Source organism: Ambystoma mexicanum, chromosome 4q (assembly GCF_040938575.1).
Source record: "Ambystoma mexicanum isolate Mex_15411 chromosome 4q, UKY_AmexF1_1, whole genome shotgun sequence".
NCBI lineage: Eukaryota > Metazoa > Chordata > Amphibia > Caudata > Ambystomatidae > Ambystoma > Ambystoma mexicanum.
Window position 1 is genome coordinate 774,773,321 of NC_090928.1, and position 26,497 is coordinate 774,799,817.

Consider the following 26,497-nt stretch of genomic DNA (forward strand, 5'->3'; position numbering starts at 1 on the left):
CAGTCTCTGTTCCATGATTTACACGGAAACCCGATTGTTTATTAGCTAGAATACCATGCTCTTCTATTAACATTAGATATTGGGAGCAGGCTACTTTGTCAATTATTTTCAGAATAAAAGGAACATTTGTAATAGGCCTAAAGATCCCGACCACTGTGGGGCAAGATTTTCCTTTTTTAGTAAAGGCGTAATCCACGCCTCCTCAATATTCTCGGGAACATAAGCTTCTTCAAACGAGCAATTAATACATCTTGTGACTCAGGGAACCAATGTATGTGCAAAATCTTTAAACAGTGTGGCTGGAAAAATGTCCCCTTTGCATGACTTTGCTTCATTTTTTCAATAGTCTCTAGGACCTCGCTTTTGGAGACTTCTCTAAAAGCAAAACGGACATGCCTAGATTGACTTCTTCACAGGGTGGCATTGTAGTTTCATTGCTAGCCCGAAACATCTTGACCTGATCCTGGATATGCATCTGATGTTTTATAGTCTTTTATAGTCTTCTGAGTGAAGCGTTCATGGATACGCTGACACCAGACATCGTCCATGTCAAAAGCGGGCTCAACAATCGACCTCTAGTTCCTGTAGAACCGTGAATAGTTCCTTAGGTTTTGATTTGGCCTTTTCAACCCTGGCATTAAGGTTAAGCTCTTTAGCTTTAAACACTGCAGACTTAAAAAGTCTAGCGGCGCGTTTGTAGCCCGAAACTGAGACATCAGAAGGATGGCTCCCCAATTTCGCTCTGCCTTTCGTTTCACCCCTCTAGAAAGCAAACCATTGATTGTGTACAGCTACGTTTTTCTGTTTGGCTATGCGAAGGGGGGCTAGAGTCTCAAAAGCACTGACCTAAAGGAAAGCGTATACTCATGAAGAGATGAGAAAAAGCCATGAGGACATTGAAATTAGTATGCTCTTCATATCTCAGACCATTGTCTTAAGAAGCACACACAAGCTTGCATAACAGATCAATAGGACCCCCAAAACTGAATAACCCATAGACCACACCAAGCCGCTCAAGATAATGCCCACTCCTGCCACGACTCACAGCCACCCACACAGTAGTCTCTACTACACCAATACCCTTTCCTTCCTTTTGGCCTGGTCCCATCACTCCAATTCAGAGATGAATACCCTATAAAAGAAAACAAAACCATAGCAGGACAATCATCCAGAATAAACCCAAATCCTACTAAAAATGTCCTTTTCTCTACCACCCTCCCTCACCATACATGCCCAGATGGCTAGTGAACCACCCTGCTAAACACCCAAACTGCACATCACTAACAAACCCCAAAAGCCTTCTACAACACAAACACTGGACGCCACCCATCCAGAAAAAATAGGCATCTAGAGCACAAAGCAAAGCACACCCAGAAATCACACATACACATGCACCCGTTACTCCTGGTTCTACATGCATCAACAGTTGAGCACAACACCTGCCTTATCCCTCTCTTCCTTGCCTAACCAACCCAACCCATTTTGCCTTACAGAGACACGAGAGCACCTGCAGAACATGGAAGTGGCAGCAGTGCACGGTATTAATAAATGTAACGTAACATAACACCATGAACCCTGTCCCGCCTGTCCCGCTTTTCCTACCTTTGCCTCCTGAGACCAGCGAACACTTGCCTAAAGATTATGCCCACTAGCAGCTCTGCTTGCCGGTCAGATTCCAGACAGCCTCTGAAGGATTAAATAATTTGCTGGCACACCCAGGATGCAAACAGGTAACCCGCAGCTTGTAAACAGATCACTGCAGCTTGGGCATTTACCAAATGAGGAACTTTACAAATGATATCCAGATTATCTATTCTTTTATCTTCATGAGGCTAGGTGAATAATAAGGGTTGATATTTGAGAAATGTAATTCAGCAGGGGAAGCGCACTAAAACTAAAAAGTAATGCAATTTAACGTGACTGCGTTTGTATAGCGTAACGTCTTCATTCTGGCAGGCCTCTATGCTGAACAAAAAATACTCTTGACAATTCAGTTTTGGGTGGCCTTCCATGCCATCATTTTATTATCTGTTCTGCCCCATTACAGAAGAGAACCAACTACTTGCAAACCAGTTTTGGTCCTGCCACCACATGCGGCATGTTAGGTTACCCACTGCAAGTGGATATGATTCATTAAAACCTTCTATCCATCACTTTTTTTAAGTCTGTGTGACAAATTGCAGGATTCAGTCACTTCTCCCCAGAGGGAGCCTTTTCTTGTGAGGCTAGGGAGGAGAGCCCGCCTCGCAAGAATCCCTCTAGGGATGGTGGTATTCGGAATCTCACAGGGAGAGACTCACCTCTATTGGACAAGGACTGCTGTTCTGCAGAGGAATACCTTAGAACCCTCTCATCTAGAACAACAGTAACATCAGAACTGCTTCAACATCGCCACTTTTTGTTATGGTGACATAAAACCCAAGATCCATACTGAGAAACAATGCAGTAAAACTACTGTGAAGAATTAGAATGCTGAGCGAGTAATATCAATTACTCAATGGCTGGAAACCAACACTACTGTGACGAAGAATAATGGCCAAACAATGAAGAGTGATCAACTAAAAGAGAGAACAGACTATATTCCTCCGCTGGGGAGGTCCCAGCAGCTGATCATAAAAAGAGAAGGACTACTGTCCATCAGAAGCGAAACCTGGGAGTTTCAAATAAGCCTGGTCGGGAGTGTTGAGAGAGACTGGGTGACCCTCCGTCAGGAGGAAACCACAAGGTGCTGTCTGCAAGAAGCACAGAGGATGCCTAAAGCCATAGAGAGAGAGCAGCAAAAACCCCAGAATAATTAGCAACTATGGGAGCCCCTCTGTGAGAACGAACATGGCTTAATGACCTGTTCTATGGGAAGGTACCCACTGATGAGGCCTAATTGGGCCTCATCAGTGAAGTGGAGCTGTGCCTCTCTGAGCACAGTGAGCAAGGGGTCCACGTCTGGGCTGAAACACGTGTCTAGGGTTGCTGTTGGTACTCTTGTTCAAAGAAGGATCTAAAGTGGCTGCAGACTCTCGAGTGGGCACCTTCCCATATAACAGGTAATTACGACTGGTTTGTTCTGGCAGAGGGGAGCCCGTACCTCTTTTTCTATGTTTAAGGAACTTAGGGTTGGTCACCCTAAGTTGCTTAGGGTTAGCCAGACGTGGAGCCCTTGCTCACTGTGCTCAGAGAGGCACAGCTCCACCTCATTGATGAGGCCCGGCAAGGTCGAAACACGTGTCTGGGGTTGCTGTTGGTACTCTTGTTCAAAGGAGGATTGCCTAGCATTTCGGTGCTGGACTGCTCAAGTGGGCGGGCCAAAGACTGATAGCAAATGGTTATTCCTCCTCTCTGAAAGGTATAGTGAGTTAAAATGTGGCTGCAGACTCTCGAGTGGGTACTTTCCCATAGAACAGGTATTTAAGCCATGTTTGTTCTCACAGAGAGGCGCCCGTACCTCTTTTTCTATATTTCTTTACCAGGACTGACACTCTTGCACTTTCCTGGTATACTCTCCTGCCACAACTTTCTTTATACTCTTGTAATTGCTTGGTATACTCTCCTGCCATGGCTTTCTTTTCCCGTGTGCTCTGCGCACACTTCCAATTATAAATGCTTGTGAGACTGCTTTATCTAACACAGTACATGCCTGGTACACTAGTGTGCCAGGGCCTTTCTTCTTCAGGTGTTGCATACACTTGCAAAAACTTAAAGTCTCTTACTTCTTGTTCATGTTCCCTTTTGTTCGGTATTTCCTTCTCTTTCAAGTCTTTCATTCACAAGTCTTACATTTATTTGCTTTTGGCATGTATGCCATTATGCCCCAGTGTCCCTTCCCTTTAGGAAACTCACCAGCTATTGCTGGTGTTCTCTTCTCTTCCTGCGGTTAGCCAGAGGCAGTTGGTTGGCTTCTCTCTCCACTTTTCTGCCCTTGTTCCTCAGCCGGTTTGCTCTCTGTGGCTCCTGCTAGGCTCTTTTGTTCGGCTTTGGTAAGGACAACGCTGCCGCTCCGCACCTGCAAACGCCCAGGAGCCCTGTGCTGGCGTCTGGCGTTCTCCCAGCGTGTCTGGTCTCGCGTCAGCTTCCCACTTCTGTCTTCCTGAGCCGCATGGCTCCACGACAGCATCTGCAGCTCCCCAGTCTCTCAGTACTTCCCAATAGAAGCAGTTGTCTTCATGGGCGTAGGAGACCCATACAATCTGAGGGGGACACCTTGGTACTTTGTTTTATTTATTTATTTATTTATTTATTTATTTATTTATTGTATTTTAGTGAAAGAACTCAACTTTTCACAAAATTAAAATAGCAGTAGGCATTAAATCACATATATCATCACTGTATAAAACAAGAGAAAAGAAGAAAGAAAACAGAAGAAAATTAAGAAAAAGAAAAGCAGTTCAGAGTACAAAATCCTTCAATTCTGTCATCCCTCTTAACACTATGTTTGCTTTTTTCAATGTTATAGTCGCATTCACAATTTTTTTAACAACACAAACACAATAGTTTCAGGGTGTTTAAACAGCATGGGTTATTATAACATAACGCAATGGCATTTATTTGGGCAACCTCAGGAATAAAGCGCTAATTCTATGCCACTCGCATTCAAACCTGTGGACCACATGATCGATAGGTCTTTTATGTCTGCCCCTCTCAGGCTCCCTTCACTGGGGCAGAAGGTACGGGGAAACCAGCCAATTTTGCTCCATTAGGGGGGCAGGCTCTGTCTGCTGCGCTCCTCTGAGCAGTCTCTGCAGCCACAGGACTGGAGGGACTGTCTCGGCTACCACATCTGCTACGGCGGGAGTAGCCACCCAGCCAAATGTGACTTGCACGGATCCCCTTACGTTACCAAGAACAGTAAGTTACTTACATCTGGTTACGACAGTCAAATGACTTGAATTCTTGTATGGACTTTAAAACGCACGGGCGAACATTACACAAAGAAACTGTAGGAGACGTTTGAAAAGGACAGGTTGCTTTCAACATGTATTAGTGGTCGCGGGAACAAATCTGCCTCCAATGGGCCTAAACTGATTTACAACTAAAGGTAATGCACACATCTCCCCTCAGCCACAGTCACTGCCTTTTCCTGTTATCATGATTCATGAAATGAAACGAGGGTACACCCCTCAAGTTTCTCAATTCATGAAACAGTTTAAGAGGCCAGGATTCCTTCCCTGAAGTGCCTATCTTCCTGTAAATACCCGAACAACCAACTTGTTTATTGGTCTCAGTCGCATCTCACAATAACTCTGCACTCACCTACTAATCCATGCTCACACACTAGGGTGGGGCCGCTCTACAAGCTCCACTGGAGGCACCAATGTTTATGCTTTTAAATACATATTTAAGGTCTCCAAATCCTTATTGGAATCATCAACCATGGGAGTGAAGCAAACAAGGTCTCCTGTAGATACTTAAAAAGCTGCAACCGCGCAGCAGCATTCTCAGTGACTGTTCGCCCGACATTGCTGCAATTAGATAACAGAACCAGAACCTGTGTACATTCTGATTGGAATATAGAATCTGTGCACGCTTGACTTCTGTTGAGTTGAGATGAGCCGGATGTGCTAAGGACTGGGAGTATCTAAGACTTCATAATGGTAGGTGATCCCCAATCAGGAAACACTTCTGGTTTCAATACATACAAAGTTTTGAAAGCTTCAAAGCAGTACCTAAGAGACGCATATTACTATTTATCATATCGCACAGTAAGAGGGAAACACTTCTGGCGAGGATACCATACACAAACTCCTTACTCTGAGGTATGACTCAGCGTTTCTGATTGTGGCCATTAACTGAGCTGAACTATTAACAAACTTTAGAAACATGATACACCGATGGAATGACAGAGCACGATGTTAGGCCTTGTCCTAGTGTGATAGAATTTCCTGTATGTGCAGGCAAATAAATAGACAGTGGAAACAGTAAACAGCTAAATCGAGAGGAGAATGCTTAATGTAAAACTCTGGCTGATGCTGGTCTTTCATTTTTGTGTGCGCTGCTCCATCTAATCCTAAACCTGCCAGGAAAATGGCCCCTTTTAGGAGAGTTACATCTTGAAAAGATTTGAAAACACACAGCATTGTGTTGATGTTTGTTGTGGTAGCCCAGGTTTGTTGGTGCACGGCGCAACGTCTGCTTAATGGGTTTGAACTGTGCAACTTGAACAAAAAGCTTTTCGATTAAAGTTCACCATGTATTTCTCGCTTACACGGATTTGAGTATAAATAGTGCACTACACGCTGTAGTGAGTGGACACACGGGGTGCAATGCAGTGGGCCTGCAGTGCATGCACGCTTAATGAATTTCCTTCAACTTAGTTGCCATCGACTCATCAGCGCACGATGTAGCACCATGACTTGTGCAAGTCTTGTAAAAAAAAGTTTGATCACATCTTTGCATGTGACAGCCAGGTGAGGGGGTATCTGCCAGGTTGGGAGGGGGGCACTGCCAGGTGAGGACCTCTGCCAGGTTGGAATATATCTGTGTATTCAGTCCAATAGACTTATGGCTTGCACAAGTTCAGTGTCCTGAATGAAGAGGAGGGGTCACAATGGGAACACCCCTTTTGTAGTCAGCTGTCACCCTACTTCCTCCCGATAAGGTGCGGGCGGCAAAACACACATGTGCGAGGGAGCACACGTATGTGACTGCAGTCAGAGCGGTAGGAAGGCATCTACCGCAGCGTGCAAGACCCCTGTGCCCTGCAAGGCCTGGGGCAGTTTGCCGTCTGGCACCCACCTCATGACGGCCCTGTACATGATCAGTCATGCCATGACGTTTGCATGTGTCAGAATGTAAGCAATCACATTTTGCGTCGTCGCTAGCTGTGCACAGTGCCCTAAGTAAAGTAGGGCGGGGGGACTTTCCAATATATAGAACAGAACATCAGGACTCATGCAATGGGACATTGTTTTGCCAAGGGTTGCTTCTAAGCAGAGGACATTGCATTGTTGGTGGTTGAATGTCTTCCTCCCATAAACTCTCCTCTCCTAGCCCAAGTGCGAGGCCTGGCAGTGGCTCACAGCCAAGCTTGGGCGACAGTCCAGCCAGCCTTCAGCATTCAGTGTTCGGGGGGTCTCAGGGCCTGTCCTGCGGGGGGGGGGACAGGCAAGCACAGGCGGGACAGGGTTCATCCAAACCCTGGCCCCGGGCAGAACCCACCAGGGCATGGGCCTGTTCCAACGCCCAGTTTGGAGCTCGAGACTCATCCCGTCCACAGCTGTGCCAGAGAAGATATTCAGGATTCTACTTGCCAACCACTGCCATCTTCTCTAAAGGAGGGGAGGCCTGAGGACACCTCAACGAGGGGCATCAGGGCACCCAATACCCACGAGGAGAGCAGGGAAAAATGAAGGAGATGTTGGTCATCGCCTGTCTGGCGCTGTCGAGTTTCTCTTTGGGTAAGAACGTTGCAAATACCACTCTCGTCACCATCATTAGCAGCCAATAGGGGTTTGGGGATTTTCTGGCTTGGTGAAGGAAAAGAAGTCCCAATGGCTGTTTAACGTGTGCCTTATTCTTTTAATGTGCAGCTGACATGAGGAATGAAGGAAGGAGAAGGAAGGAGAAGGAAGGAAGGAAGGAAGGAAGGAAGGAAGGAAGGAAGGAAGGAAGGAAGGAAGGAAGGAAGGAAGGAAGGAAGGAAGGAAGGAAGGAAGGAAGGAAGGAAGGAAGGAAGGAAGGAAGGAAGGAAGGAAGGAAGGAAGGAAGGAAGGAAGGATAAGAACAAGGGAAGAAAAAGGAAGGAAGGAAGGCATGAAGGAAAAGGAAGGAAGAACAAGGGAAGGAAAAGGAAGTAAGAACAAGGGAAGGAAAAGGAAGGAAGTAAAAGGAAGGAAAAGGAAGTAAGAACAAGGGAAGGAAAAGGAAGGAAGTAAAAGGAAGGAAAACGAAGGGAAAGGAAGGAAGGAAGGAAGGAAGGAATGAAGGAAGGGAAGGAATGAAGGAAGGAAAAGGAAAGGGAAGGAATGAAGGAAGGAAAAGGAAAGGGAAGGAATGAAGGAAGGAAGGAAAAGGAAAGGGAAGGAATGAATGAAGGAAGGAAGGAAAGGAAAGGAATAAAGGAAGTAAGGAGAAGGAAGGAATGAAGGAAGAAAGGAAAGGAAGGAAGGAGAAGGAATGAAGGAAGAAAGGAAAGGAATAAAGGAAGGAGAAGGAAGGAATGAAGGAAGAAAGGAAAGGAATAAAGGAAGGAAGGAGAAGGAAGGAATGAAGGAAAGAAGTAAAGGGAAGAAATGAAGGAATGAAAAGGAAGGAAGGAAAGGGAAGGATTGAAGGAAGGAAAAGGAAGGAAGGAAAAAGAAAGGAAGGAAAAGGAAAGGGAAGGAATGAAGGAAGGAAAGAAAAAGTGGAAGGAAAAGGAAGGAAAAGCAAGGAAGTAAGGAAGGAAGGAAGGGAGGGAGGAAGGGAGGTAGGGATGGAGGAAGGAAGGAAGGAAGGAAGGACCTTGTTTACCCTCTGCAGCTGTCTGAGGTTTGTTGCACGCATCACTGCACAGGCTGCAGATCGACACAAATTGGGGGAAACTGGGGGGGATAAATGCCATTGTATCCCCCCACTTACAATTGTGGGGGGGATTTGTCCCCCCTGTACCGCAAGTCCTACGCCCATGGTTGTCTTCTTCCAGCAGCGTGCTAGATAGCCTCTTTTTAGGAAGTGCCTCTTCTAGCAGCCTCTCCCCCACTGAGAGAGCTTCCAGCTTCCTTCAAGCCCAAGGCTGGTACTCAGCGGTTCGCCTCCTCTTTGGGTCTCACAGCAGTTCCATGGGTTCCCCAGCACTGCCCACCACTCCAGCAACAAGGCCCCTTCTCTTGCAACAAACGATTCCTGAAGCCAGGTCCTTCCTGAGTCTTTCTTTGCTTTTATACTGGCCCTGGTCAATAGGATTTGGGGAAAGACCAGACTGCTGTATGTGACTATTATCTGCAATCCTCAGTGCTCAATTCTTCTTCCTCGTCAGAGTACTGATCTTATAACTCTCTTGTGAGTCAATATGGATCGTCTTCGTCCCAGTACTGGGAAAGTGATCTTCATTTAGATTACTCCTATTCTTCCTCGACCCAGTGCTTCTTAGGGGAAAGGTAGGATTGTCAAAGGGTATGTGAGGTGGGTATTTTACCCATGAGTCCTTTTGAGTCTCAACCTGGCAGTATACTATGAGGTTTGAAGGGTTTGTAGGAAGGGGGACTAAGGGCCCTTAATTAGCAGGGATACCACATCTCATCCGATGATGTCGGATCCCTCCCTTGAGGGTTGCCTCCCCCATGTGATCCTCCCTCATAAAGCCGCCCCAGGATCAGGATCAGGTAGCAGCTGCAATTCCCGTGCAACATGGGGAGAGGTCACCGCTGGGAATGGAATGATGACACCATCAGATTTATCACACATTGTACAAGAATTTCCGAAGCCCACCACATTGAGAAGGAGAAGCCTATGAAGAGAACGAATAGGGGAGCCAAAGACTTGGAAAAGTCCTCTAGAGGAACTAATTAAGTTAATCCAAGAGGTAGCTAAAAAGTAGCTCAAAATTGCCTACTAAGGCTGAGGATGCCTGTTCATTCTCCTGGTCTTTTGATATTTGTGTCTTAGTGGTAGGGACAGAGCAGCTTAGCATTGGACGGGGGACAGACTGTTTACTTTGGACTTCACAACAGACAGCAAGCACCTTAGTTAGCACTGTTAGGCAGGGAAATACATAAATTGGGGATACTGAGGCCTTTTTCACTTATTATTTTCCTAAAAGAAAGTCAAGAATGCCAAAAACAGGTCTGTCTCCTTCTGACCTACCACAACTGTCATTAAAAAACAAGGCCTACCTTGTGGATCACCCACAGATACATGCCTGTGATAACACCTTGTTGATGTCACTCCTGTAAGGTCACGTCCTGTAACATCATGTGACCAAATGTTGCACACTAAGTCCTCCCTGCATTACATTTAAAACTTGGCACACCTGAAAGAGTTTGTAGTATTATTTTCAGAGTGGAATTTCTCCTTTCTAACTCAGCCCAAGAATCTTTTTATCACTAATTCAGAAGGTGAATATTATTGCATCCTGCAGGAAATGTGTGTGGTGCAGCAAGTGCAGAAACAAGACGAGTGAGGGCTGCCATGTGTTTGAGACCAGGCAGTGCCCAGGGAAAATAAATGTGTGTGTTCGGAAATTCCAGCAACGGATATTATTGGTTAGAATCACAGAGTGACAGCTGGATCTGCTTTCAAGATCTCTTTTACAGAAATTAGGTTGTCAGAGCTTGCTAGGGGCATGGGCAACACAGCCGGCAAGGCCAAGGAGAGAGACAAGACAGAGTTATCATTTTGGAAGACATTTGGCTGTATTTATTTACAAAATGCAACAGAAGACGATGCATGTTATCTGGAGATATTGAACATCCTCAAGCCCATTCCATGTGTTCCAAAGAATGGTCCTGGGGGAATGCAGAGACCCCTTTGAACTGACCAAACCCCCAGTTTGGTTTTACCCGACCCTGTGTGACTACCAGTTAAGCACCGTTCGGTGAGCACCAGCCATGACTGCCTCACTGTTAAGCCCTAAACCTTGGCCCCCAACTAGCAGGAAAGTCTCTCTACCAGTATCTCAAAATGTTTCGGGCCAGTATAAATTCAATGCAATGTGCTAAACCTACCGCCAGATGGACCCTGACCTACCAGTTAGAGGCACTCGCCAGGCAACAAGCTGTCTTGTCCCCTACACATCCACCTGAACCACTGAGACACTTCCATTCCCCCAGGTGGATCCGGATTCTGTCTGTGACAGAAGCCAACTGGCACGTGTTATATGGATGTCCAAGTCAAAGCTCAGATACACCCTACGTCCCTTCACTCTGTATCCACATCACCCGGATCAAATTAGACTGCTGGACATCCGTGAACTCCACTATGCCCTTGACCCACCCACTCGTTACTCCTAGCAGCCTTCAAGGCCCCCAACCACATACCTTTGTTGGTTTACCAAGCCCTGGAACACCCCAGCAGAACATAGCACTGACCCCTTAAACCACTGGGGCCCACTCCCTGACAGTAGGGGGTAACTATTTGACCGCACTGAAGGGATCCCTTGTTCTGCCCCGGACCCTTACATTGTGGAAGAATCCACCTCTGCTGTCATCCGCTTGCAAACATGTACATTCCCACCCCTCCTTCCCAGGCTACTCACGATGTAGAGGCCATTTTTTCAGCCCATCCCCTATGCATCGAGTAATAACTTAACACTCAACACCTACCACAAGTACACCAACCGGTAGCCGAATGCCACATGTTCTTGTACCCCATTCCCAGGGTGTACCATGGGTGCGTTCCTGCCCGAATTACCTTCAAGGTTATTCCGTCACCCTGATCCCCTCCCTCCATTCTGCTCCTGTGCACATACTGGGATGTCTGCCTGTGAGTGCCAGCCTGGCCATGTTGACCAGCTTACCACTGACCATCGGTGCGTCTCCCGTGAGCCCAATCCTATAGCCAGACTGATTCTACTCTGATCTATGAGTAGGCCCTCTACCCTCCCTCTCCCAGGTTACCAGGCAGATCATTAGCACCCCCAAACTATTGTCAGGTCCTGCCGAGTGACCAGCGTGTTCACCGTATCCATCCATTACCTGAACGCTTCAGAGCCCCCAACAGCAAATGTATTACTAATCGGGCACTCGCCACACACTCACCAAACAAAATGTCCTGCACGTGCTTGCATGGACGTACCTTGCTAGCTTGGACGTCTCGCTATGTTCCTAAACACATGCCCCAAACATGTTCTGATAAAGAGCGCCTTAAACACTGGTAAATCTTAATAATTCCCCTCAAGCTCGCTCCACAAAGATCTACCGATCTACTCAATTATGTGCAAAATTGGTTAGGAGGACAGATTGGCAGCTGAAAATCTGCTCTCAAGGGCTCTGTTACAGTATTGAGGTTGCCAGAGCTTAATGGGGGCATTTTGTACTGCAATGGATGAAAGGTAGGCACCACATGCTAACTCTTGTTCTTTCTCTCTTTTTACTTTTAAAGGCTCGTCGTTAGAAAAAGGCCAAACATCTTGTGACCACTTCGAGTACATAGACGCAGACGCCGACATCAACGAGGATGAGGATGATGGTATGTTTAGCATTAATTCAACATGGTGTAAAGCATTTTGCCATTAAGAAAATGTAACCTATGGTTGGAATAAAAAATGTTAACTCGGGGCTCGATTTGTGATCTGGCTCTCGAGCTCCATGTCTGACTAAGATGCATTTTACGACACATTTTACAACACTTTTGTGAGAGTGTCACATTGTATGCAGTTCTGCTTGAAAAGGATTCCTTTGGGTGGCAGCACCACAAAGGGTCCAATTTTGAGGTGTATGCAAAATAAGAAAAGTGTTATTCTTGTTTTCACTTCATTCTGAAATAAAACAAATCTGGCCACAGTGTGGAGACGCAGCCTTGCGCAGTCTCGCCCCACGAGATATCGTAATACCACGCTGCGCATGCGCAGCATTCTGGCACATAAGCCGGCACTACGAGCGGGAGCCATTGAATATACAAACATTTATAAGCTGCACAGCAGCAGTGACATTATCCCTTTCACCTTAAGGACAATTGAACATTGGACTCCCTGCGCCCCAAAGCCAATTGTTTTTTAGGCCCTGTACTTTGGAGCTTGTTTCACGCTTAGCTGAGCCTCTGAGTAATCCAAGCCACTGTGACCATGCTGCATTAAAGCATTTCCAACCCTCACATGTTGAGAGGCCATAACATAATTGGTGATGAGGATTTGGGAAAGAAGCTTTGCACCCAGGCATGCAAGGAGTGTAGCCACTGCCCCCGTTTCTTCAGTCCCCATGTAGGCCAGCGATCTCACGGGTGCCATGGGAACCGCTATTCAACAAGTACTTATAGGCGGTAGGCAGTTTGGACTACGCTGCAGGAAGGAGGAAAGCAATGCAATTGAACGCAATGGATGTAGAAGGACAACGAATATTTGCGGGACTGAAGCCAGAACAGACCGCTGAGGCTGATGATGACGCATTGAAAGAGGCAGTGCGCAGAATTGCAAAATGATTTGCCAGCAAAGAAAACACAGTTCTTCACCGCCTGAAATTTTATACGAGAAAGCAAGAGAGTGTGGTGCCAGTTGATGGCTTTGTCGCTCGCATGCGAGAACTGGCAGCACAGTGCAACTTTGGGGACAACACTGAGAGCATGATATGTGACATGCTAGTAGTCCATACCAACAGCAGGAAAATTCTGGACAAATGTATCCTCGAAAAGGAAACGTACACTTGACAAGGCCTTTCAAATATCCACGGCGGAAGAGGAAACCTCCACTAGACACCAAGAAAAGGCGGGCGCCCCATCAAACGCTGATGTGCATGTGGTGTAGTGGAGGGGACAGCTTGAGAAACCAAAGAGAGAGTTCGGAGAACAGAGAAAGGCATGAGAAGGAATGAAGTGTTATAGATCCACCAGCACACGACATCTGGCTAATGATAGAGAATGCTCTGCAAGAACCAAGGCGTGCTCAAATTGCAGAAAAAAAAGGTCATGTTGCCATAGCCTGCACATGGAAGGGGAGGAGAATTTCATATATTGAATAGCGAGAATCACACAAGTGAGGTCGAATAAGCTGATGACAACAGGCCCATCGTCCTAATGGTTAACAGCACTAACTGTAGGAGGGAAAAACCACATCGCAACATTAAAATTGATAGCCATGAAATCCGCATAGTGGCAGACTTGGGGTCAGATCTAACCATTGTGCCCTTACAGGCATACAAAGTCATGGTGGGTAAACAGTCTATAGAAGTAAGAAGAATCAAATATAGGCTACAGTATTTGGAGGAGCATAAGTGGACCTACTGGGACCTCAGCACATGCATTGAGTTCAAGGGCAGGCGTGCGAGAACCAGAGTGTATTTCTGAGAACATGGCCCAATAGTCTTGGGGTGGAATGACCAGCACAAATTCAAAATAAAGTTGGAACCCAGCACCACCGACCAGGTACTTTTGATTTCTGATACAGGGGTATCAGCCCTGAAGGAAGAACTTCTAGTACTATTCTCAGAGACTCCAGGAAAGACAAAAAACTGCGTACATAAAATCAGGCTAAGATCTAAACGCTGTGCCTGTCAAACACAAAGTGAGACCCGTCCCAGCAACGACAAGAGAAGCCGTACAAAGTCAGTTGGAAAAGATGATCAGAGAAGGGACCATAGAGATTGTAGAGAAGTCGGAATGGCTTAGCCCGGTCATGCTAATGAAGAAACAATGCTCCAATGACATCAGGCTATGCATTGACTCACGCAGTTTAAACTTGGAAGTAATAACTGACAGCTATCCCTTGCCCAACATCTATGAACTGTTCTTAATGATGAAAGAGGCTAAACACTTCTCCAAGTTGGATATGCGATACGCATACCACCAAATCTGCCTGCACAAGGAGTCCTGTCCACTAATGGCTTTCATCACACCATTTGGCACCTACCAACTAACAGAGATGCTGTTCAGACTATCATCTGCCACCTCAGTGTTCCAAAGAATGATGGACTCGCTTCTGAGCAAAGTAGGGAACGTATCACACTTTAGAGATGATATCCTCATGCATGCCAGTGATGCTGAGACGCATGACAAGACGCTAAGAAAGGTACTTGAGAAACTTCAGGAAGTAGGAGTGCAATTAAGATACAATAAGTGTGTGATTGGAGCAGAAGAAGTGGAGTATCAAGGATACAAGATTTTGAGAAATGGCGTCAGTCCGAAGAAACACCTCCTCCAGGCAATGGTGAAAGCCCCGGCACCTGAAACAAAGGATGGGTTCCTTTCGTTCCTCGGGTTAGCAGAATACTGTGCTAAGTTTGTCCCTTGATTTTCAGAAACCACACTGCCAATGTGAGGGCTATTAAGGAAGGGTGCAAGCTACGAATGGGCTTCAGAGCAGAAAACAGCATTCGATGAGGTCAAACACAGAATAGCGAATGCCTCACTCTTAAATCCATTTAGTCCCAAATGGGATACCTACATTACAACAGATGCCAGTGTGTGTAGTCTGGGAGGCACTTTAACACAGAAAGAGGTGATGTTGAACACATGGTCGCATTTGCCTCTAAAGCTCTTTCTGACGCTGAAAGAAACTACTCTACGGTGGAGAAAGAAATGCTCGCCCTCGCATGGGCAGTGGAGTACTTTCGGTCGTATGTATGGGGCATGACATTTCGGCTGGTATGGATCATAAGCTGTTAGTCACCATGCTGAGCCCAGCACACACAAAGACATCCACCCCGTGATTGGCGAGGATAGCTGCCAAACTGCAAGAGTATAGGTACGAAATACATCCCATACCGGGGTGGAAGAACGTGCAAGCGGACTGCAGGTCACGCCTTTTGAGAAATTAATAGCCGGTGACCACCTTCCAACAAGATGAATGCGTGGTAGCGACAGTGAATGAATTGGGGAGCAGAGAGTGTTTGTAGATGAGTGAAAATCACTGGAAAGAGGAATCCGGAAAGGTCACCACGTTAAACAAAGTCACCAAATGGCTTGTGAAGGGTGGTCCAGTGAAAGAACCATACCCACAGGACTGAGACCTTATTGGAAGGTCATTGAGGATATATACAAAGCTAAGGGATTACTCGTGCCAGGGGGCCAGATCATACCAACCACAGGAATGTGCAAATTGATTCTTTGCCGGGTGCATGCAGGCCACCTGGGTGACAACATGACTAGACTCAGTGACTAGACTCAGAGTGAGAGAAACCTAATGTGGCCGGTTGTGGACCAGGACATAAGAATCATAGTAGAAAGATGCCACGACTGTGTAAACAGTGATAAAAGACTAAAGACTCGGCAAGCAACATTGCTTCCCACAGAGATGCCTGAAGGGGCCTGGCACAAAGTGGGACTTGATTTCATAGGGCCATTGGACAGGATGCAGCCTGACCACAAGTACGGCATAGTGTTGGTGGACTCCTTATCCAAATGAGCTGAGCTATAATTTGTACCAAACGTAATCTCTTCTACAGTCATTGAAGTACTCAACGCCATATTCCAGGGAGAGGGACTTCCAAAAGAGCTAGTAACGGACAATGGCGTGCAACTAGTATCCCGAGAAATTGTGTCGTTTCTACAAGCACACAATATCAGACTGATCAAGGCAAGCCTTTATCAACCCCAATCTAATGGGCTTGTGGAATGGACAAATAGATTTGTTAAAGGAGCTCTGCAACTGGCAGCAGCATCAAGGATGGACCCCTACAGGACAGCAAGAAAGGCCATAGTGGCGCATCGCCTCACCCCAAATGCCGTCACTAATGTATTGCCATTTCAGATGTTGAGGGGGCGGAGAGTTGCAGCCTCCTTAGTTCCCCCATCTCTGTCCAAGGCGCGACAAGATGACAGAATAGACATGAAGGAGCTAGTACGAATAATCCAGAATAATGACCACATGACGACGCTCAGTGACGCCCGCAGGGCGACCAAGAGAACAGAAGTGAATGAAGGGGACATGGTGAAAATGAAGTTGCCCCAGAGAGATCAGACAATGGGGTACAAGTACAGCCAACCCCTAGTATCTCGTAAAGGAACCAACCACATATGTACCAAGGACGGAAAGAAATGGAACCTAGAACAAGTTGCTATATTCAGAAAGAGGAATCCTGAAGCAAAAAGAATCCCCGAAGAGGAACCCATTTCGTCGGACACAGAGACAGACCAAGGGCAAGGAACAGGGGCTAAAGAACTTCAAGAAGAGAACAATATTGATGCAAGCACACGGTCGGAGAGAGAGAGGCAAGCAGAGAGAGAAGTGCCACTCCACAATCCCAAGGTGGTGAGGAAGCGAGCGGATCAAGCACGTCTGGTCCACCCTCAGGTAAGGGCCACCCACGACGTGAGAGGAGAATGCTGGCGAAATACTGGGACTTCGAAATGTAGTAGGACCATGCTGTTCAACAAAGGGAGTTTGTGGAGACGCAGCCTCACGTTGTCTCGCCTCGCGAGACTGCGTTGCGAATGCGCAGCATGTTGGCGCGAAAGCTGTCACTTATAGTGGGGACATGGAGAGGGACGGATGTCCTCCGCTGCTGCTCCTCCTCAGGAGCCATTGAATATACGTACATTTATAAGCTGCACAGCAGCAGTGACATTATCCCCTTCGCCTTAAGGACAATTGAACATTGGACTCCCTATGCCCCAAGGCCAATTGTTTGAGGCACTGTACTTTGGAGCTTGCTTCATGCCTAGCTGGGCCTCTGAGTAAACCAAGCCACTGTGACCTCGCTGAGTTAAAGCATTTCCAACCCTCACATGTTCAGTGCATTATTGAGACTACAGCACACTTTCTTAAAGCATTATGCGTCCTTGCCCGATAACAGGTAATGGCCCTAGTGACTGTTATATTTGTAACTGGGCCTCAGTGGAGATATTCCCCAGCTTCTGACACATTTTGCACCAGTGTTCTTATTCACTGCCCCCAAATGAGGTGTCTAAACCATTGAAAAGGGGGGCAAACCTGAGTAAAATAATGCAAGGAGAGGTAGATGGAAGTGGACCATAAGCCGCTAGTCCACATGCTGGGCCCAGGAGGCACAAAGACATCCACCCCGTGATTGGCGAGGATTGCCTAGTATTTCTTCCTTGGCAACACTTTTGTAATAAACAAAAACTGTCTTTTTGAGGTGAAACTGGTGGTGTGGCTCCGCAGTGCCGAAAACCTGCAGCTCCACTTTTGGGGAAAGGAAAACACAACAAGCTTCTGCTGTTCAAATTGGTGAGGAGCTTGTTGTGTCTCTACACCACTCTCCGTGCAGGTTCAGAATGCTCAGCTTTGCATTGCTCAGCCCTTACCCTAGATACATGCCAAAGCATCCCTGGGTGACCATGTGAGGGGTTGCCGAGCAGGAGTTTTGCCTTGCACTAGGCGTTCTTTCACCATTGGAAATGCAGAGTCCTGTTAAACTATTGCTTCTGTAGAGCACTTCAGAAGATGAAATATATGGTAGTTCCATGAAGGTGTTTTTTTAAGTAAGGGTGGAGGAGTAAGGCAAAATACCACAGGGGTTCTTTTTGGTGTTGACGGCTGGGGAAACTCCACAGAATCTGCCTTGCTTGTGGGGCAGGAGCTACACTCAATACAGGGTTCTTTGTGGCCTGATAGCAGTGCGTTAAGCAAGGGTTTTCTTTGTATAAGAAGTTACGGTTGCATTCTGCAGGAGGTTCCTTCGTGAGTTGTCGGGTGTACTACACAGGGGGGTTCCTTTGTGAGTTTTCGGGTGTACTACACAGGGGGTTCCTTTGTGGGCTTGGCTAACGAAAACCTTTTCCACGGGGGGGATTCTACAGGGGTGTCCGTCTGCAAAGGGGAAAACATGTTGTTCCGTCTGTGTGGTGGAGGGTGTGGTATTCTTCAGCGTCCGTGCGTGTGGGTGAGGAGAGTGTGCTGCACAGGACTGTGTGTTGGGAGATAGATCATGCCTATATGGCCACCTTGTGCACACTGGGATTTCAGACATGGCACAGGGTGCACTGGGAAAACAGAGGCATCGGGTTCATTAGCAAATGACGACCACAGGCACTGTCATGCCTTATTCACTACAGATCTGGTAATCAGTGGCATTGCCAGGAATCAAATTTAGGTGGGGCACAGAGAGGGCCACAGACAAAAGTAGGAGGGTCGCCTACAAAAGGGCAAAGTGTATGCTTTTCCCAAATTGACGCAGGCAAAGTTTTCCAAGGTAAAAATCGTGCATTTATACAGCAAGCAATTATGTTGTATATATGTATATATCTTGATGTAAACAATATTGTCTCATCCTATAAAGATATTGAAAACATATATGATATAACTCCAACACTGGATATATCGCCCAGCCCTACCGCTGACTCTCTAAAGACAAATACCCCCTCCCAGTGACAGACGCAGCTGGGGAAATGGGAGGGAGACCATAATCACTGCTTATCACATTCTTTGTTCTAGCAGAGCATTTAAAGTGGGAGCAATTGGCCGGTGATGGCCCATTTAAGAGACCATTCTGTTGGGCAAGACTTTCCTAATGTTTCTGTGTTAAGAAATGTAAAGGGACATATTCTAAAAGCACACACATAGCAACAGTTAAGTTCACTCCTGGTGTTGGGCCTTCATGGGCAATTTGTTCAGATGTTGCCTGTTGTCATTGGCTGCCAATGGACACCTGAAATTTTATGCACTTTGAAATCATACAGTGTCCATATTGTGTCCCGATGGCATCTGCTGTAGGTCGCCTTTCACAAGAGTGCCATTAATACCCACAGTTTGCAATGCGTTTTTGTGCATCTCGAGTCTGGCTGCGGGTGCTTTTCTGGAAGGTCTGCACATATTGCAATTGGAGCTGTGGGCGCCTTTCTCAGCAGTGTCTTTGTGTGGACATTTTATCTTGCAAAAGTAGCAAGAGCACTGAGAATATCCAGAGCGGGCACGTGAACTAGAGGAGCACAGTGTGTGTCAGTGTCCGTGCTATAACAGCGGTCCACCAGCTACAAGATATGACCCTTTAAAGCAGAGTCTTATGCAGAGATGAAGCCACTCTGATGTCTCGAGGGCAGTGTGTCTCTTTCCGGCCAGAAGAAACAATGCAGGCTGAGCTAAAAGCCTGCAAACGTGTGAATCAAGACTGGTGAAAGGAGGAAAGCATATTAGATCACTGAGCCCTCTGCTGCCCTCAGCAAAGCTGGGGGCTCCACCGGGAACCCTTTGTCAGGGGCAAGCTAGCCGCCAAGACCCCAATTTGAATTTCAACAATCAACTGGACATAAGCATTCCAGTGACAGAATCAACCAGAATAGGGAGGCTCCTCTTTCTCAGTCCAAGCACAGAGCATCTGGAATTCGATCCTGCTTGCCATCCGGGCATAGAGGATCGCTTCGGCTTCAGGAAGACTCTCGTACCCTGGCTCTTCCCTTCAGCATCCTCACAAACATGCTCCAGCTCCTGGGTGTATTATTGGGCACCTGAGGAGTCGACTAGATGGGACATAGCCTCACATGAAACACATCTCAGTCAGGCCTTTAGATAAGTTCTGCAAGACCAGAGAAAACTTGGTGTCAGCCATTTTTCACTGGAACGTCAAGCACTCCATCACAATGCAACATAGATGTAGCCCACCCAGGGGAAAAGGCCACCCATCACCACCATACATCTGCAATAAACACTGCTCACCCACCCAAACACACATCATCACCTCGAATAGAATCCAGCTGAATCCCATGAAACAATTTAATCCAGTTTACATAAACACTCCCCTTAACCCTCCTACTCCTCTGAAAATCTGTCACAGTACCCATCCATTCATCTGTTATCTATGGGCTGCTAGTAGGGACCCAACCACTCCCTACCTACCTTTGTGCTGGCAAACAATGCACACACGCATTTAAGACATCCATCATCACATCTCCGACTATGGTCTTCCAAAGGGCATTCATCCCACAGCGCTTCGAGGCCATACCAATGCCAGTAAGCGCTATACAAATGCCAAATAACATAACATAACATATTTTGGTCGGATGGAACAATGAAACATGAAAGTTGTTATGGAAATACTTCAGAATGTGCCTCGTAAGCTACAGCGGATATATCGCCTCTAATCAGAATTCTATTAAATTATTCTGTGTACCAGACCGCAAAGAGGATCATGCCATTGCTAAGGTGTACATTGATGACGCAGAAGTATCACTGTTATCTTTTCTATGCCACTTCTCTCCCCAAAATGAATGTAAGGCAAGAGGACACCAAAGGTCCATTGCTTTCCTCGGCTTTACTAATTATTTTAAGCATGAAAACCATATTGCTAGCCGGTTGCATAAATAACTCCTTGCTGTGCCACTTCCTTTGAGACAGGTCATTGAGTGTCCTCTCTGGCCCACTGTTTACCTACTGATTCAGAATTAGAAAAGCACAATAACACATTGTTAGACGGGATGCACAAAGGACTCCTGGCTAGGCCACTTCTCGTGCCTGCCATTTGAAGAAGGTCATTGAGTGCCCTCTTTTTTCCACTGCTTTGCTCATTATTTCATACTTTAGAAAAGCATTAAAACACATTGTAAAACGGGATGCATAAATGTAGGCAAACTAATTGGCAAAATAAGTTCTGTATATTTTTGTACTGTTTTTGTAAAGAGGCAAAATTGTGCAGTGCAGAGTGGATGTCACATGGGGTTGTATCTGAAGGGCATGCTTTCGCCAGGCTGGCCGAATATGGATGTAACTTTGAGCAAGAGTTATTTAACTTTAACTGCACATAAAATAGGAAACTCACTGAAAAAATTGAGTTACTTTCTGCAACTAACCCACTGATGCATCAGGGGTTGGTGCGCTAAAATAAATGCAAACATAAATAAATAAATAAATAAATAAATAAATAAATAAATAAGCGACACACCTTAAATTACTGGCACCATATAAAAATTAACTAATCACGTGCTGATATGACACTGATCACACCACCTTTGGCATAACCTCGTACACAACCTCTGCTCCTACCAAATGCGGATACGCTCTGGGCGACCCTACAGGTAAGCTCACAACAATGACTCACACGTCCACCACCCACAGCACTCAATAGCATTTGATGCCAGAGAAGGGGGGCTATGGATGCCCTTTCCCTCCACATGAAGACAGTCAGAGTAGTAATAATGGCACCATCCTACTGAGGGAAAAACACACTAAAGAGCGTGGCCGCACAGTTCGTTCAGGCACGAGAAGTGGCATAGCCAGGAGTCCTTTGTGCATCCCGTCTAACAATGTCTTATTGTGCTTTTCTAATTCTAAATCATTGGGTAAACAGTGGGCCTGAGAGGACACTCAATGACCTGTCTCAAAGGAAGTGGCACAGCAAGGAGCAATTTATGCAACCAGCTAGCAATATGGTTTTCATGCTTAAAATAATTAGTAAAGCCGAGGAAAGCAATGGACCTTTGGTGTCCTCTTGCCTTACATTCATTTTGGGGAGAGAAGTGGCGTAGAAAAGAGAACAGTAATACTTCTGAGTCACCAATGTACACCTTAGCAATGGCATGATCCTCTTTGCGGTGTGGTATACAGATTGATTTAATAGAATTCAGATAAGAGGCGATATATCCGCGATATATCCACATTTTGAAGTATTTCCATCACAACTTTCATGTTTCATTGTTCCATCAGACCAATATAAAGAGTCCTCATATGTTATGTTATGTTATTTGGCATTTGTATAGCGCTTACTTGCATTAGTATGGCCTCGTAGCACTGTGGGACGAATGCCCTTTGGAAGACCATAGTCGGAGATGTGAGATGTGATGATGGATGTCTTAAATGCATGTGTGCATTGTTTGCCCGCACAAAGGTAAGTAGGGAGTGGTTGGGTCCCTAGTAGCAGCCCATAGATAACAGATGAATGCATGGGTACTGTGACAGATTTTCAGAGGAGTAGGAGGGTTAAGGGGAGTGTTTATGTAAACGGGATTAAATTGTTTCATGGGATTCAGCTGGATTCTATTGGAGGTGATGATGTGTGTTTGGGTGGGTGAGCAGTGTTTATTGCAGATGTATGGTGGTGATGGGTGGCCTTTTCCCCTGGATGGGCTACAGCTATGTTGCATTGTGATGGAGTGCTTGACGTTCCAGTGAAAAATGGCTGACACCAAGTTTGCTGTGGTCTTGCAGAGCTTATCATAAGGCCTGACTGAGATGTGTTTCATGTCAGGCTATGTTCCATCTAGGCGACTCCTCAGGTGCCCAATAATACACCCAGAAGCTGGACTATGTTTGTGAGGATGCTGAAGGGAAGAGCCAGGTTATGATAGTCTTCCTGAAGCAGAAGCGATCCTCTATGCCTCGGATGGCAAGCAGGATTGAATTCCAGATGCTCTGTGCTTGGACTGAGAAAGAGGAGCCTCCCTATTCTGGTTGATTTTGTCACTGGAATGCCGAGGATGAGGGCTGTGCATGAGCTGGGGTTTCTGGAAGGCCTGTAACATGTACGTTTCTGCTGCAGATATTCTGGTCCTGTGTTGTGGAGAGCTTGGTGGGTAATGCACATTGCCTTGAAGGTGGATTGTTGCCCGATCGGCAGCCAGTGGAGGACAGAAGGTGGGAGTTGTGATGCAGGGGCCCCCAGGTATAGGGCCTTATGAATTATAAATATTCTCCCCAAGAGGGGGGTATTATGTAGCTCTTGGGTCTCAGCCTCTGAGTGGAATCCTCTTGTCCATGCCTGTTACTAGCAATCCGGTTGATTGGGCCAATGTGATTGGCCCCATGTTCCTAAATAGGGTCATGAAATTGGACGTATGACCAAACCGTTTGGCTAAAAGTAGTCTTGCGACCCCATTTAACAGATGTTTCTGCAATTCGGGGTTGACGAAGGCACATGCTGCCAAAAAGTAAGTCTTATGCTCTGCATTCATTTCCAAAGAGACAGAGGGTAATCCTTTAGGGATTCTATGCATTCCACCTTTGGGTAGAATATACAACCCACGCTGCGCCCGGGAGAAACACTTATTACGTTTTTGAAAACACCCATATCTTATCATGTCTCCTGGATTTTTAAAACCACTTTATGGCAGGCAAGATGCAAGGCACAATTCTACTGCTCAGTTGCAGTCCTCACTACATCGCAATCCTCAGGTCTTTGTTAGGTTTGCAGCAGAACTTGCAGAAGCAGCAGGTTTTGAAGTCTGTCCCTTCCGCTGCATCTCTACGGTCGTCCGCAAGCTTCACTCCAGCAGTTCACATTAGACTCTCATGCTTCAGGTCTCAATGCTGCAAAATGACTCTGAAATTCTCATTAGTACCGCACATACAGGCATCCATGTCTGCCTACGTGGTTTGCTTTGCACTCAAGAGGTTTCTGTGATGGCCTACCATTAGCTTGGGTGTGAAAGCCCTGGCGGTCTAGTTTTTAGTGGCATAAAATTAACAAGTAATTGTGTTTCTGAAAGAGAGGTCTACTGAACAGGCCAATCCTCTGTTGCATTTTGCCTTTAAAAGAGCACCCCTTCATTATTTGATTACAGGGAACACTGGGGGTGACCTCTGGTCCTTGGCCTCTCAAGTGACTGCATTGGAACCAGGCTTCTCTTAACTGGAGGTAGAAGGTCTCCTGTAGGTGCCTGCCAAGCTCCCTGGAGTAGGAGTGCAGAACCCAAAGGACTCCTCTTGTCCCCAGAGACCCTGGATTGGGCCTCCCAGAAACCCAGAACTAAAGGAACCGCCTGGGCCCTGATTACTGCATTTAACTTATTGTGAGGTACACCGACCCAGAAAGTGTCTGCATGTTGCAAAGTTCTTCGTGCCACGTGCTGTTGCTGCTCAGACCTCCATGTGTGTTGAGCCTAGTCGACCAACTTGCCAACCCGATGTCAAATCACTGCCTCAGCAAGCTCCTAGAAGCCTGGCCCAAAGCTGTTGATCCCTGAAGGACAAGAATATGGTACTTAAAAGTGGCCTGGTCGCACTCATCTACCTTTGGGACCATAGTGACTTTTAAACTGTCCTCTGCCATTTTCTTTGAAGTCATTCTTGAACATTGGCACTGTGAAAGATAAGTGCCTGACCGCCCCTGCTCATCTACCCAGAAAGTCATTATTTTCTGTATTTTCTTTACAGGAATTTATTCTGCTAGTGTTGCCAGTTAATTGCATTTTATTTTTTGATTAAAGAGCCTGTTTTTATAGATTCCTGATTGAACATTCTTTCATTTTGGAGCCATGGTACTTAAGTTGTTTGGGTTGCTGCTGTCATCTGCTCACGCCCCTCCTAAAGAGTACAGCTTGCCCTCGACCAGCGCTAGCACAGAAGGCGAGGGGGGTATACCAGTTGGGTTGTGTCTGTTTCACCTTTGTAAATAGGGTCACTGCCGGTTTAGTAGTAGTGTGGGGCTGAGTAAGCAGTTTAGACACTACTCATCCCTGCACTCCTGCAGAGTAGTAGTCATTTTAATGCACTTTCACTACAGCACCAGGGTCTGGAGTTTCTCAGTAAAGGCCCCAGAGACTTGCACTGCGGATCCAGATCTCAGTATTGTCAAATTATTATTATTAATTTCTTATAATGCGCAACACGCCGTGGGGCCTCAGTGCGCACATGCCACAACTGCAAAGCTTGGTTCATGACTTGTTAAGAATGGGCAAAACAAACCTTCGACAGGCTCCACCACATTCAACAAGAAAATTACTTGTACACTACTGTAACAAGTGTGCAGTCTGCGCCACCAAATAATGGGATTAAATCAGGCACCCATGTTTCTGAAAGAAGAACGTTTTTGTCCTTCTCTGCCATCTTCCTTTGGTTTAGAAGCATATAATATGCAAAGAGCTCACTGTTGAGAGTCCTACCGGGATGTGGCAGGCCTTGCTTATGATCTTCTAGCACTATTTGGAATCATGTTTTGAGTTCACCCTGAAAATGGTCAGCTTCCCAATATGTCCAGGAAGTGGAATGAAGTAACATGCAGTGGTCATCGCATAATTCCATACCATTATTTATATCACGTGTTAAAAAATGAAGCTCTTCAAGCCCCTTGTCGGTAATCCATGGACCACCAAATGAAAACATGTTGGACAGTTATTTCCCTGGCCTTCTTAAATGATAATCTTGCCAGTTACCTACTAGTGTAAACAGGATCTAACACTCCAAAGCCTCTGGGGCTTAATCTTACCCAACTCATAAACAATCCATCCAGTGAGAAGGCAAGAAATCCCAACAGCTGCGAGGCATCAAGGCATGTCTGTCAGTCATCAATGTGCTTAACCCAAAACAAGGACTACAAGTAACTTCTGTTAAGATTTATATGGTTATTTGTTACAATGCAATTGGCCTTAATTGATGATTTTATATAATGTCGTTTGTGCAAGGTTCACAATATAAACAATTAAAAAAAATCGAATAGCACTGCAGGCTAATGCAAGGGGGAGAGGAACGATCAAAACTTCCCATAGCATCGCACACAATACCAACCCCGGCCCTTCCCACAAAATACTGTCCACACACCAAAATCAGTCCCTGCTTCAATACGGCTCATTTGATTAGGCCCTTTAGATAAAGTGTGCCACCATAAAGTCCACAGAGTGGCACCGGGTGCGTTTTAGCCCGCTCCAGGACTTGCTGCACACTTTGTAGCCCACTTTCTTTTAGAGGAGGTTTTAGTTATCTCTGCCTTACAAAAGAATAGACAGGTTACGCGAACAGAGCTGGAGACCACACACCAAAGCTTAATTCCCTTCACACTTACGCCGTTCTGAGCACATTTTTCACCATTATCGACCCCCAACTGGATCCCAATGGTGGAACGATAGGAATTGTATACGCTGGAAATAGTACACACACAGCTCTACAGGCCTGTAGCGTATGAAGAGACCCGGGTGCAGCCTCCCACAATTACTTCACCACCCGAAAAGGCAGACCACCGCTCTCCCAAGGGTTCAAGCTATGGAACTCTCTCCCACCACATATCAGACACAAAAGGGTGCTTCCTGTGTGTCACAAGAGTCCTGGAAACAAACGTCT

The 26,497-nt window shown here is 46.2% G+C and overlaps 1 protein-coding gene across 1 annotated transcript in view; it reads left to right on the plus strand.

Annotated features, from left to right (window-relative positions):
• Nucleotides 1-26,497, plus strand: part of LOC138467292 (ADP-ribose glycohydrolase MACROD2-like) — a 1,886,603-nt gene that overhangs the window by 1,824,002 nt on the left and 36,104 nt on the right. The window contains exon 9 of the mRNA XM_069607287.1: nucleotides 12,010-12,096. Coding sequence (XP_069463388.1) covers nucleotides 12,010-12,096 — 87 coding nt within the window. The remainder of the gene's footprint in view (nucleotides 1-12,009; nucleotides 12,097-26,497) is intronic.